This window comes from Capricornis sumatraensis, chromosome 6, assembly GCF_032405125.1.
Source record: "Capricornis sumatraensis isolate serow.1 chromosome 6, serow.2, whole genome shotgun sequence".
NCBI classification, from domain to species: Eukaryota; Metazoa; Chordata; class Mammalia; order Artiodactyla; family Bovidae; genus Capricornis; species Capricornis sumatraensis.
The window spans coordinates 44754810-44768646 of NC_091074.1; the positions used below are offsets into that span (position 1 = coordinate 44754810).

At 37.3% G+C, this 13837-nt stretch overlaps 1 protein-coding gene across 1 annotated transcript in view; it reads left to right on the top strand.

Annotated features, from left to right (window-relative positions):
• The window catches only part of PTPRD (protein tyrosine phosphatase receptor type D), a 366674-nt gene that overhangs the window by 315350 nt on the left and 37487 nt on the right, over window positions 1-13837 (top strand). Inside the window, exons 31-32 of the mRNA XM_068973581.1 lie at window positions 4275-4394; window positions 4903-5057. Coding sequence (XP_068829682.1) covers window positions 4275-4394; window positions 4903-5057 — 275 coding nt within the window. The remainder of the gene's footprint in view (window positions 1-4274; window positions 4395-4902; window positions 5058-13837) is intronic.

Below are 13837 nucleotides of genomic sequence, written 5' to 3' on the forward strand. Positions count from 1 at the left end.
GTTGGCCATTGGGTTTAGATGGAGAAGGCAATGGCACCCCACTCCAGTACTCCTGCCTGGAAAATCCCATGGATGGAGGAGCCTGGTAGGCTGCAGTCCATGGGGTCACTGAGGGTTGGACACGACTGAGCGACTTCACTTTCTCTTTTCACTTTCATGCATTGGAGAAGGAAATGGCAACCCACTCCAGTATTCTTGCCTGGAGAATCCCAGGGATGGGGGAGCCTGGTGGGCTGCTGTCTATGAGGTCACACAGAGTTGGACACGACTGAAGTGACTTAGCAGCAGCATTGGGTTCAGAATTTCAGGTATACAATTTCCAACCCTTATAATAAACCTGTCATGCAGGAGATAATCATTCCCATTTTATAGAAGAGGCCACAAGGCTTTGGTCCTGGAAACAGAGAAGCAGCTTACTGGTCAACAGTGAAACTGCCTGACCTTCCATGAATCAGTCCTGGAGGCCACTTGTAGTCACTTCAAAAGCAAATAAGAAAAGACAGACATCAGTATTTGCACTGTAACTCCCACCTTCTGTATACTCCGAAAGGGAGCCTTCTGTACAGCGCATCTTAACTCTCACACTCAGCTCTATGCATGAAGCCTAACAAGTAGTAACAAGTACCCCAGTGTTCATCGCAGCACTGTTTATAATGGCCAGGACATGGAAGCAACCTAGATGTCCATCAGCAGATGAATGGATAAGAAAGCTGTGGTACATATACACAATGGAGTATTGCTCAGCCATTAAAAAGAATACATTTGAATCAGTTCTAATGAGGTGGATGAAACTGGAGCCAATTATACAGAGTAAAGTAAGCCAGAAAGAAAAACACCAATACAGTATACTAACACGTATATATGGAATTTAGAAAGATGGTAATGATAACCCTGTATGAGAGACAGCAAAAGAGACACAGATGTATAGAACGGACTTTTGGACTCTGTGGGAGAGGGAGAGGGTGGGATGATTTGGGAGAATGGCATTGAAACATGTATACTATCATGTAAGAAACGAATTGCCAGTCTAGGTTCGATACAGGATACAGGATGCTTGGGGCTGGTGCACTGGGATGATCCAGAGAGATGGTATGGGGAGGGAGGTGGGAAGGGGGTTCAGGATTGGGAACTCATGTACACCCGTGGCGGATTCATGTTGATGTATGGCAAAACCAATACAGTATTGTAAAGTAAAATAAAGTAAAAAAAAAAAAAAGATAATAGATGAAAGACAATAAATGGCATTTTATATAGAAAAAAAAAGAGAGGGAAACAGAGCTAGCTCATTTGTATTAGCTGGTTAGGAAAAAAATATATATAATTTATATTATTATTCTGTATCCTTGTAATTTTTTTCCTCACTAGACTTCTGACTCCCTCTCTAACATTACAATCAGAAATTATTTGTTTAGCGTATGGCTAATAATGCAAGGCTTAAAGGAATATTTGTCAGTAAGTCTAAGCCCTTAAATTTAGCCCTCAGAATGAAACGTATACAGTCTACTCAGAGAATGAGGTGGAGAAAAGAAGTGTTGCAGTCCTTGCACTGAAGGGAAGCCTGTGCTGCTGCTCAGAGGGCTCAGGCAACCCTTCTAATCCCACTGCTGAGACTGTACGTGTGAATGTGCACATACATTAGAACATTTATTTTTTCATAAACTCCCCTTGCAAAATATTTCTTGAGAAAAAACACAGATGTTTAAATATATTGACTTTTTAAAAAGTTGCTTCTAGTTTTTGCAGTTTCACTTAAAACATTTTAGAGGGTTTTTTTTTTTAAGTAAAGAGTAAGGCTAGAATACATTCTTTAAAATGAGTACGAGAACTATTTCTTTATTCTTTTAGCTAAAAAATGTTCACAATATTTGCTCCTTATAGTAATGTTTTTTCCTAAAGAGGTCAGAGTCTAACTAAGCCAAAAATAGTTTCAGTTCTCAAACTTTAAAATAATCATTATAAGTTTGGGTTTTCCTACATTTTAGGGATGGAGTGGCTTTGTAGATGGAAAGTCACTCAATAATGGAGTCATTTTTCCAGAGGTCACATGCTGGCTTATGGTTCTTTTCTTGTTTTCCTTTGTCTTACCTCATCAAAAGGTCTAAGGATAACCATTCTTCAGCATTGAAACATAATTACATTAAATTGGGTTTGGTGAATTGTACTGAACTTCTAGTTCATTTTGTTGCATCAACTTGCTGTTTTTGTACCCATCTTAGTGGTATTTGTCCTCCTGGGATATGACCTGTCGGTTTTTATTTGAAAGGGCTCGTGTTCAGCTGAAACTCTTAAATCATGAGTTTTGAGTTTCTCTGTTGATTCCTAAACTCAGTACATTGTTGGCATCCCTTCAAATGTTGCAATAAGAGGCCTCCAGTTTCTTTTGTCTTTTGCAGCAAGACATCAACTTGACATCTATTTCATGGTTTAGAACAGATCCTCTGACTTCATTTTTGTGATTTTTTTTTTTCTGTCTGAATTAGGGTTACTTAAATAATGTTGGCTCTATGAGGGTAGTAGCCTTTGCTAAGTTTGTCCAAGTACAACTTGGGTTTTAATGGATGGCTATGGCAACCCACTCCAGTACTGTTGCCTGGAAAATCCCATGGACGGAAGAGCACGGTAGGCTACACACAGTCCATGGGGTCTCAAAGAGTCGGACGCAACTGAGTGACTTTGCTTTCAGAGAATACACAGAGGTACCCAACCCTGGTCTTACTACATCAATATTCTCCTTAAAGAACTATCTTTCCCTTGTGTTATTTTTAAGTTAGAACATATGATAGAAATATGAAACAGAAGAATATTTTGTGCATCTAGAAAATGCAAGCCTTTAAAAAAAATCTTACTAAGACATAATTCTCCACTTTCATGTTACCACTTTTGTTCATTTTTCTTGAAATAGATAATGTTTGTGTGGGTCTCACAGTTGAGATAAAGGCATAGTAGCAGACCTTGAGAATGCAGTCTCTGCCTTCCTGTGTAATGGTACTTTTTCTTTTATCTTGTCTAGGAAACTGTGTAGAGGATTAACCCTCTCCCTTTCACAAGGTCTGATATCTACACAGAAAGAGGCTGACTCTGAGCAGCAAATGCTTTAGTTGTGAAACAGAAAATTACAATATTATTTACAGAATGGTAATATTTATATTCAACATAAAAGCAAATGATTCCCTATAATTCTATTTACTAAGCCAGAAATCCAAGTACCTATGATAATGCCTCATTGCTTTTGTTTAAATCCAAAGATCATAATTTTCAAGTATTTTTCAAGTAGAAGATGTACTAATATAAAATAGTACTAGATTTCTTTACCTAGAGACATGCATTTTAATTGGCTTCAACTAAGAACTACTCCCATTTTTTTTCTTTTAATCTGAGATGGAAAAGGGTAAATATATTCTGATGTATCATCTTACTAGAAAATACAGTGTCATCTTTGCTATTTTTCATTTTGCTTTTTAATACCCAAAGGCACACTCAGTAAATTCGAGGCATACAGCAGATTTGGAATTACTCTTTGTTGCATATTAAACTAATTGCATTGAATACTTTTTACGTGCTTTTCTTGTCCAACTTCACATAATCACTGTAGATTATTCATCTGAAATGAATGGGTTTTAAATTATTTAAACTTTGCCACTGCTAGTGTGTGACCCTCTGAGACTTTTTAAAGAACAGACAGCTCTTTTCCCCCAGACTTTACATATTTCATTTGTTTTTGATATACATACACATTTATCTTGTATTAAAGAAAAATGCTGTGTTGTTTGTTATACTTTGACAGATTTACAAATTATTTCTACTCTTCTTTAAACAAGCATATTTCAAGATAGCTCAAGATGAAATCGTTTGTGCCTTTTAAACGTTGATGGATGAACGCTAACTATCTCACCATGTCATTTAAGTGCCTAAGTGTAATCTTTGTGAAGCGATTCTTAACATCTATCCTAGAACAATTTTGTGTTTTCTTTTCAAGTTCTCTGAAGTTTCAAATACCTCTCTCCTTATTCTACTTGGCGACAATCTGCAATTTATTTTTCTCCAGGAAAATTGAATCTGTTACTGCTTAGTATTCCTACCAGTTTGAAAAATGTGGTTTACATTGGCATCAGAGCAGTAATTTACATATATTGGGATAACAAGAATGCATGCCAGAAAAAGATCAACATAAAATGAAATGCAGAAAAGCTGTTTTCCTTCAATAGCAACTCAAAATAAAGCTAATAGAGAAATTGATGAGGATCTGCCCTGAATGTGTCGCTTGTGTCTTCTAGGTGAAGTGTGACCAGTATTGGCCCAGCAGAGGCACAGAAACCCATGGGCTGGTCCAGGTGACCCTGCTCGACACAGTGGAGCTGGCCACGTATTGTGTTCGAACATTTGCACTTTACAAGGTTTGCTTTCTTCCCCCATCTTTGCCCTTTCCGTTATTTAAAGAAAGCTTCTTTTGAGAAATCAAATATTTCAAGGCTTTACTAAAATCTTGATTCTACTGGCAACAATGAAGAATGAAATGATTCTTCCATTATCGCTCAGCAGTTTTTCTCCTTGTTAGTGATTTGTCAATAAATATGGAACTCTTGCTCTGAATGAAAGTTTCGGCAAATGAAGACTGGATGAAGAAGAACTAGTTCTTTTGGTAAAATATGACAGGAGCGCTCCTGATAGTTAAACCTGAGAAATGGAATGCTTCTCACCTAGGAATTTTGTCTTCCTGAGCAAATATTTGTCATTTACAAATAGCTTGTAGTTATAACTCCAAAGAGTATTTCTCCCCAAGGAATACAGGATAGGGGAAGGAATTAAGATAGCACATCTACATGTTACCTTTCCCATGTTATTACACATCATACAACTTGAGGCTAAGAACACAGAATTTCAACCACTGTTCTTACTTTACAGAATGGTTCAAGTGAGAAGAGAGAAGTAAGACAATTCCAGTTCACTGCCTGGCCTGATCATGGTGTTCCAGAACACCCAACACCTTTTCTGGCTTTCTTACGGAGAGTCAAAACCTGTAACCCTCCTGATGCAGGTCCGATGGTTGTACACTGCAGGTAAGAAGCTCTGAGAGCATTTTCCTCACAGTCACAACGCTTGTGGGGAAACACAACACTAAATGATTTCTCACTGGATATTCTCTTTCTAACCTTTTGATACTCTGGGAGAGTAACTGTCTTTATAAATGATACAGGGAGTATTTTTTGGTCAAATGAGGTCTATGCTAACATCAATAGGAAGGATTTGATAGAGTGCATAGCTGACTTCCCAACCCTGGGAGATAAAAGCAACTATGGTTCATGCTATTTTCTCTTTGGAGAAAACATAAATACATTCTTTTGAAATATATATGTGTACATGTGTATAAGTATATATATATATACAAATTATTGTTTGATAGACTCTTGTGGGCTGGGCTGACACAAACTTTTTACTATTTATAGGGAAAAATGCTGAACAAAATAACATTATAAACATACAAGCTTACAGAGATCATTTCTTACTGCTTAAAGATGCCTTCTGCATTTAGTATTATCAAGTTACATACAAAAATATCCTATTTTGAGTTTTAAACTTTTATTTAATAAAATTTGTACAAAGACCTAGAGTTTGGAAGAATTTTTTTATGTACTCAGAAGTAATGAACCTGCATTTTTCTTAATGTATAATTTATTATTTTGTACTTAATTCTAACATTCTCTATATCACCACTCAGATTCTACTATAAATGTGTTCATACATTTTTAATACTAAACTGATTTCTTCCAGTTTTCTGAATTCCCCTGAAGTACCATTACTAACAGATTATTAAAGATATCCGGTCAGTTGTTTACTGCTATATAAATTACAGTTCATGTAACTTCATAGTAGTCTTTTGTAACCTAAGTATTTCAAATACTTAGAAACTATATAAAAGAAGAAAAGAAGCATCTATCATAAACCACTTTTACCATGACTTAACAGTATAACTTTCATTCATATCCCATATTATACTATCGCATAATATAGTAGATTTTAGAAATAGGATCTATTTTTATAAAAAGCTGGATACCATGGATAGGTCAGAATAAAAACAATAAAATTTACCAGACTAACCCATGCTAGAGGAGTGATGTTAAACAATGGCCTGGCAAATTCCAAACAAGATAATATTTTATTTCTCTTTTCCAGCATTTTTACCCTAACAAAAACTGATAATAACATTACTCTTTATTCATTGAATATTTTACAAATTCCAAAGCACTGCACCATGCTTTACTTTTACTGGTTGATGTTCTTAGCAACAGTATATCAGATCAAGAGATGAGAACATAGAGTTTGGTTTAAGTAAGATAGTTGAGAAGTTGGAGGTACAATCAATCAGCCTCACCTTACAATCAACTTCTTGCTCCTCTTTAACAAGAATAGGGGTCTTTGAAAATCTGCCGCTATGTTGAAGTTGTTGTTTTTCTTTTTTTTTTGCATGATTCTGAAATACTATAAATTATTGTTATTAATTTGAGCAAATTAGTATTTATTGAGCAAATGCTTTTATATCATGAAATCAGATTTCTGGTTGGTTTTAGCAGGCAGTCTGTGTGTTCTGTACACAAACATCTTTGCAGACCTCAAAGAGCCATTGAAACTGGTTGCATGGTGCCCCTGCTTGGCACAAAATCAATTTAATTATGAAAACCACACATGAAACATTTGTAGATGGAGTTTGGCCGCAGGAGAGAAAACAGGAAGTTTGGCCTCACTCAAGAAATGTTGCCCTCATAAGTCTCCTGGCAAAGATGCAGTTCACACAGATGCATACATACATACACACAGGTGTATATACTTACACACAAAAAACACACATACATTTATATATACAAAATAACAGAAACAAAAATTAGAGAAACCTCACATGTATGATAAGATATCTTGGCCTCTTGATTTAGAGAGGCAGTGTCCACACAGCCAACTTGCAGAGCATCGTGAACCTTTGACTTGGTTACCCGTATGTTAAAACCCACAAGCATAAATTTTTTGATGGAGTGGCAGAGGATAATCATTTCAAATAGCAACTGCTCCTGTGGTATTTCAGCAATACTGGTTTAAAAAGCTTCTCTAGGCAGGAAGGAAACTGCAGAAAGTGACACTATCCACGTCACAAAGGGATTCTGATTAGTTACTATGGGCACTGTTGCAAATAGTCACAGAAAATACTCTGGAGTTTAAATACTCAACTTCATGATTTCTCTTATGATGGACTTGAATTTCTTTTTTACTAAATGATGAAGAAGTAGTAACAAACTCAGAGTAAGTCTAAGCCTTCTGCCAAATAGATCCTGTGAGAAAGGAGAAGTTTCTGAAAGAAGACTGGTGGCAGGCAACAAAAATGGGATGGGACTGGAAAAGGAGAAAATTAATTTCCCTTAAATAGTTTTGTCCAGGCAATAAAAGTGGCAGGACTAAAAAATCATTATGAGTAAACTAAATTCTAATGATCAGTAATATAAAGGACTCATGAGAACAGACTAGTACAAGCAGAGACAAGACCTTAGAAGGCCAAGGAGACGGACAGATTTAACAGCAGATTTAAAAGAGCTAATGTCTGGTTCAACAAGTATGGGGGAAAAAAGTCACTTCACACAGAACATGTAGTCTCCACAATGAGAGTGCACACTCTGATCTCGGGAGCAAAGCAGGGTTACTACTTGGATGGGAGAGTGTACACTCTGAGAGAGAGCCTGCCTGAGTAAAAACTCTGGTTTGTTCGCTTACTGTCTGTGTGCCTCTGGGCAGTTCCTTCCTATCTATGAGCCTCTGTTTCTTCATCTGTAAAATGGGGTGACATTAGTCTTAGCAGTCAGAATTTGATGAAGATTAAATGAAATGATAGGAAATGATACACATAAAGCACTTAGGACAGAGCATTTTATAAAGTGTGCAAGAATGTCATTTATACATGAATTGTGGAGTGTTTTCAAAGATATATGTATATTTCTAACTTTAGGGAGAAAAATTCAACAAGAACTTGGATATTATCTATATGATATGAGTCATTCATCCTATGAATAACCAGTTGTTTATAAATATTCAACTATTTAATTGAATAGAAATTTAAAAATTTAGGTATTTTCCATCAAAGAAATACCATCAGATATTTCACAGTGACAGAGAATACTTTAATGCTATGGCTTTAGAATCTTTGATAGTAATAAATATGTTTTCAAGAAAGACCAAAGAAACCATTGAACTCTTAAAATGAAGCTGTTAAGGATACATAGAAATTAATGCTGTGGTTCTAAAGGCCTTCAAGATAAAGACTGAACTTCTTAGTATTACGTTTATCATCGAGGCCTCGTTAGTGCCTTGTTGTTCACTCTCGCACCACCCACCACTAGGTATATATTCCAAGCGTAATACTTTCATCTCCGACTCTCAGCAAATGACTTTATCCACTCTAGCATTTTACCTGTTTCCTTTTTCTACCTGATGATGCGTAACCTTACTTCATAATCTAACTTACATCTTACATAGTACTTCCTATGTAAGTACTGCAGCAAAGGCTGCAGACTGGCCTTGGATGATCCTGCTAATATACATGATAATTTTTTTTTTCTTAACTTTGAACTTGAGTGTCTTTAAGCTGGCATGCACTATCCAGTTTTCCAAACTCTCACCACTCATTTTTTTAACACACAATTCAGTTGATCTATTTATAAGAACTGTTTCATCTTATAGACATTTGAGTTGAAACCCTGGAGAAGACTTTTAAGCTCATTCCCCACTCCTCTTCTCATAGGAAAAATTGAATCTTTTATTCTCTGAGCTCTCATAAAATAGGTTCACACTTAGCTTATTCAGCTCTCTGTTTGCAGATCATATAGGTCATGCAGTCACCGAGGGCATGGACTATATGAATTATGCATGACCGTATCTCAGCTTTTACATTGTAGTAGGCGCTAATAGTTGCTTGATGAAGTTAATTGGATTCCATATGGCATTTTTAGGAATATTTACAGGAAGAGTATGATAATTTCAAGGCTGGACTGTTTCTGGTTTATTAACAGGAGACTATATTTTTGTCTCATGGTGGAGTAACTTTTCAGTAACTTTTAAGTTGCCTGTATCTTTCTAATACAGATTTCTGAATCCCCTTTTCTACTGCTGTACCCTTTATGTTCTTTCCCACATACCCTTTTCATTCTTCAATTAAATACAGACATAGATCTCTGCTTTTTTAGCCACATTAATAGTTAAGGATATTGAACCATTCATCCACATCAGATAATCTTCCCTCTAACTGGAGAGGCCTTTCTCTAAGTGCTTTATGTGCGTTGCTGTATTTTTCTCCTTATCGTCTACAGAGGTAGGAATCCTGATTCTTACCTCACACATATACAAAAAAAACAAAAAACAAAAAAAACCCACAAAGCAAGAAAAGTCAGCTTAATTGTCTAAGCTCCTGCCACTCATGGTGCCAGAGCCATTATGTGCCCCAGGGTTACTGGTCTTATAAATCAAGTAACTTTTCCAGTTTATCCATTACTTGATTGTTCTCAGCTTCTCCTTTGGCCAGCCATATGGAGGGCATTTCACTTTTAGACTCATCCTGATGACTTGGTCATCAGGAGAAACTTCTTCCTTTCTGACTCCACATCACGTTGAAATGCTAGCCTTTATTTCACTCTTTCCATGTGAAAGGTGATTGCTAGCAAATGAGTTTCTTCTACCATGTAATCTTTTTAACATAATCACAACATTACAAATTAGCACACCATTACTAATACTAAGCCCTTAGGTGTTCACTCATTTAATCTACTAAACAATATATTTTACCTGTGAGTCATATTTAAGCACAGGGAAGTTATAGGTAATTTGCCCAGAATCAAACAGCTCATAAACTAAGGCCATATTTCAAAGTCCATGACCTGCTTACCCATCATTATATCCAGTTCAGACTTTTTCTTGTCGAGTTTACCTTAGTTCCCTATATTAAATGTCTTGTAGTTATCTGTTGACCACATGGTTGCCAGGTGGATATTTGCAATTATCGCTACAAGTATCTTCTCAGTGTTAGGGACATGCCATATTTTTTTCCTTATTTATAAAATTTGGTTTTCAAAGAGACTAAGGAAGGGAAGTTTCAGGATATTTCATAAAGTTATACATTGCATTTAAGCATATCATATTATTTCAGTCATCCTATTAGGAAATAAAGACACTTTCTTTTTCCTTTTTCAGCCCTATTTGTGTTGTTTTTTAGAATTGGTGGTTTATTTCTATTGGTATCAAAGAGATACGACAGCTGATTTTCTCTAAGTATTTGTTTCTTTTTAGTTCAGTTCAGTTCAGTCACTCAGTAGTGTCTGACTCTTTGCGACCCCATGGAATACAGCACGCCAGGCCTCCCTATCCATCACCAACTCCCAGAGTTTACACAAACTCATAGCCATTGAGTCGCTGATGCCATCTAACCATCTCATCCTCTGTTGTCCCCTTCTCCTCCCAACTTCAATCTTTCCCAGCGTCAGGGTCTTTTCAAATGAGTCGGTTATTCACAGGTGGCCAAAGTATTGGAGTTTCCACTTCAGCATCAATCCTTCCAATGAATATTCAGGGCTGCTTTCCTTTAGGATGGACTGGTTGGATCTCCTTGCAGTGCAAGGGACAATAAAGAGTCTTCTCCAACACCACAGTTCAAAACCATTAATTCTTTGATGCCCTGCCTTCTTTATGGTCACATCCATACATGACTACTGAAAAACCATAGCTTTGACTACATGGACCTTTGTCGGTAAAGTAAAGTCTCTGCCTTTTAATATGCTGTCTAGGTTGGTCATAACATTTCTTCCAAGGCAGCAAGCGTCTTTTAATTTCATGGCTGCAGTCACCATCTGAAGTGATATTGGAGCCAAAACAAAAAAATAAAGCTTCTCACTGTTTCCTCTGTTGCCCCATCTATTTGCCATGAAGTGATGGGACCAAAATTGCCGGGAGAAATATCAATAACCTCAGATATGCAGATGATACCACCCTTATGGCAGACAGTGAAGAGGAACTAAAAAACCCTTGATGAAAGTGGAGAGTGAAAAAGTTGGCTTAAAGCTCAACATTGAGAAAATGAAGATCATGGCGTCTGGTCCCATCACTTCATGGGAAATAGATTGGGAAACAGTGGAAACAGTGTCAGACTAGTCAAGGCTATGGTTTTTCCAGTGGTCATGTATGGATGTGAGAGTTGGACTGTGAAGAAAACTGAGCGCCAAAGAATTGATGCTTTTGAACTGTGGTGTTGGAGAAGACTTTTGAGAGTCCCTTGGACTGCAAGGAGATCCAGCCAGTCCATTCTGAAGGAGATCAACCCTGGGATTTCTTTGGAAGGAATGATGCTAAAGCTGAAACTCCAGTACTTTGGCCACCTCATGGAAGAGTTGACTCATTGGAAAAGACTCTGATGCTGGGAGAGATTGGGGGCAGGAGGAGAAGGGGACGACAGAGGATGAGATGGCTGGATGGCATCACGGACTCAATGGACGTGAGTCTGAGTGAACTCCGGGAGTTGGTGATGGACAGGGAGGCCTGCTGTGCTGCCATTCATGGGGTCACAAAGAGTCGAACACGACTGAGCAACTGAAATGAACTGAACTGAATTTATGGGACTGGATGCCATGATCTTAGTTTTCTGAATGTTGAGCTTTAAGCCAACTTTTTCTCTCTCCTCTTTCACTTTCATCAAGAGGCTCTTTAGTTCTTCTTCACTTTCTGCCATAAGAGTGCTGTCATCTGCAAATCTGAGGTTATTAATATTTCTCCCAGCAATCTTGATTCCAGCTTGTGCTTCCTCCAGCCCAGCATTTCTCATGATGTACTCCACATGTAAGTTAAATAATCAGGGTGACAATATTCAGCCTTGATGTATACCTTTCCTGATTTACTACCAGTTTTTTGTTCCATGTCCATTTCTAACTATTGCTTCCTGACCTGCATACAAATGTCTCAAGAGGCAGGTTAGGTGGTCTGGTATTCCCATCACTTGAAGAATTTTCCAGATTTTGTTATGATCCACACAGTCAAGGGCTTTGGCATAGTCAATAAAGCAGAAATAAGTATTTTTTCTGGAACTCTCTTGCTTTTTTGATGATCCAGTAGATCATCAAATTTGGCAATTTGATCTCTGGTTCCTCTGCCTTTTCTAAAACCAGCTTGAGCATCTGGAAGTTCATGGTTCATGTACTGTTGAAGCCTGGCTTGGAGAATTTTGAGCATTACTTTACTAGCGTGTGAGATGAGTGCAATTGTGCCATAGTTTGAACATTCTTTGGCATTGCCTTTCTTTGGAATGGGAATGAAAACGGACCTTTTCCAGTCCTGTGGCCACTGCTAGTTTTCCAAATTTGCTGGCATGTTGAGTGCAGAACTTTCACAGCATCATCTTCCAGGATTTGAAACAGCTCAACTGGAATTCCATCACCTCCACTTTCTTTGTTCGTAGTGATGCTTCCTAAGGCCCACTTGACTTTGCATTCCAGGATGTCTGGCTCTAAGTGAGTGATTATACCATCATGATTATCTGGGTCGTGAAGATCTTTTTCATATAGTTCTTTTGTGTATTCTTGCCACCTCCTCTTAGTAACTTCTGCTTCTGTTAGGTCTATACCATTTCTGTCCTTTATGGTGCCCATCGTTGCATGAAAATTTCCCTTGGTATCTCTAAATTTCTTTAGGAGGTCTCTAGTCTTTCCCATTCTATTTTTTTCTTCTATTTCTTTGCATTGATCACTGAGGAAGGCTTCCTTATCTCTCTTTGCTATTCTTTGGAACTCTGCATTCAAATGAGTATATCTTTCCTTTACTCCTTTGCCTTTTGCTTCTCTTCTTTTAAAGCTATTTGTAAGACAACCATTTTGCCTTTTTGCATTTCTTTTTCTTGAGAATGGTCTTGATTCATGACTGCTATACAATGTCATGAACCTACGTCCATAGTTCTTCAGACACTCTATCAGATCTAATCCCTTTAATCTGTCTGTCACTTCCACTGTGTAATCGTCAGGGATTTGATTTAGGTCATACCTGAGTGGTCTAGTGGTTTTCCCTACTTTCTTCAATTTAAATATGAATTTGGCAATAAGAAGTTCATGATCTGAGCCACAGTCAACTCCCAGTCCTGTTTTTGCTGACTGTATAGAGCTTCTCCGTCTTTGGCTGCAAAGAATATAATCAGTCTGATTTTGATATTGACCATCGGTTGTGTCCATGTGTAGAGTTTTCTCTTGTGTTGTTGAAAGAGGGTTTTTGCTATGACCAGTGTGTTCTCTTGGCAAAACTCTAGTAGTCTTTGCCCTGCTTCATTCTGTACTCCAAGATCAAATTTGACTGTTACCCCAGCTATTTCTTGACTTCTACTTTTGCATTCCAGAATAAATTGGGATGAAGCTATAATTTCACTGAGTCTACTTAAAATCTTGACTCATGATACTTACTCTGAGTCATAGTAACCCCTTTTAGGATCAAGGGAGTATACTTTCTTCATAGGAGAAATGTATTCATTAATGAATAAATATGAAACAAGGTTAGATCAAGACCTCTCTGCATCTGTCTTTTAAATGAAACAATTCCCAAAGAGAGTAAAATAGAACTTCTGAGAGTAATTTAAATCTTTCACATCATAGAATCAAACCAGTCTTCAAAACTGAAAGGAACAGGAACTGTGGGCCAGATGTAGCTAATGTCCTGGAAGCATCAATGGACCACAAAGGGTGACCCAGTAAAAATCAAATGACAAGATGGGATTGGAACAGTTCCTCAGATCCAATCTTCATAATACTTCCTGACTTTATAGGTGAAAGCATAACCAAGAACT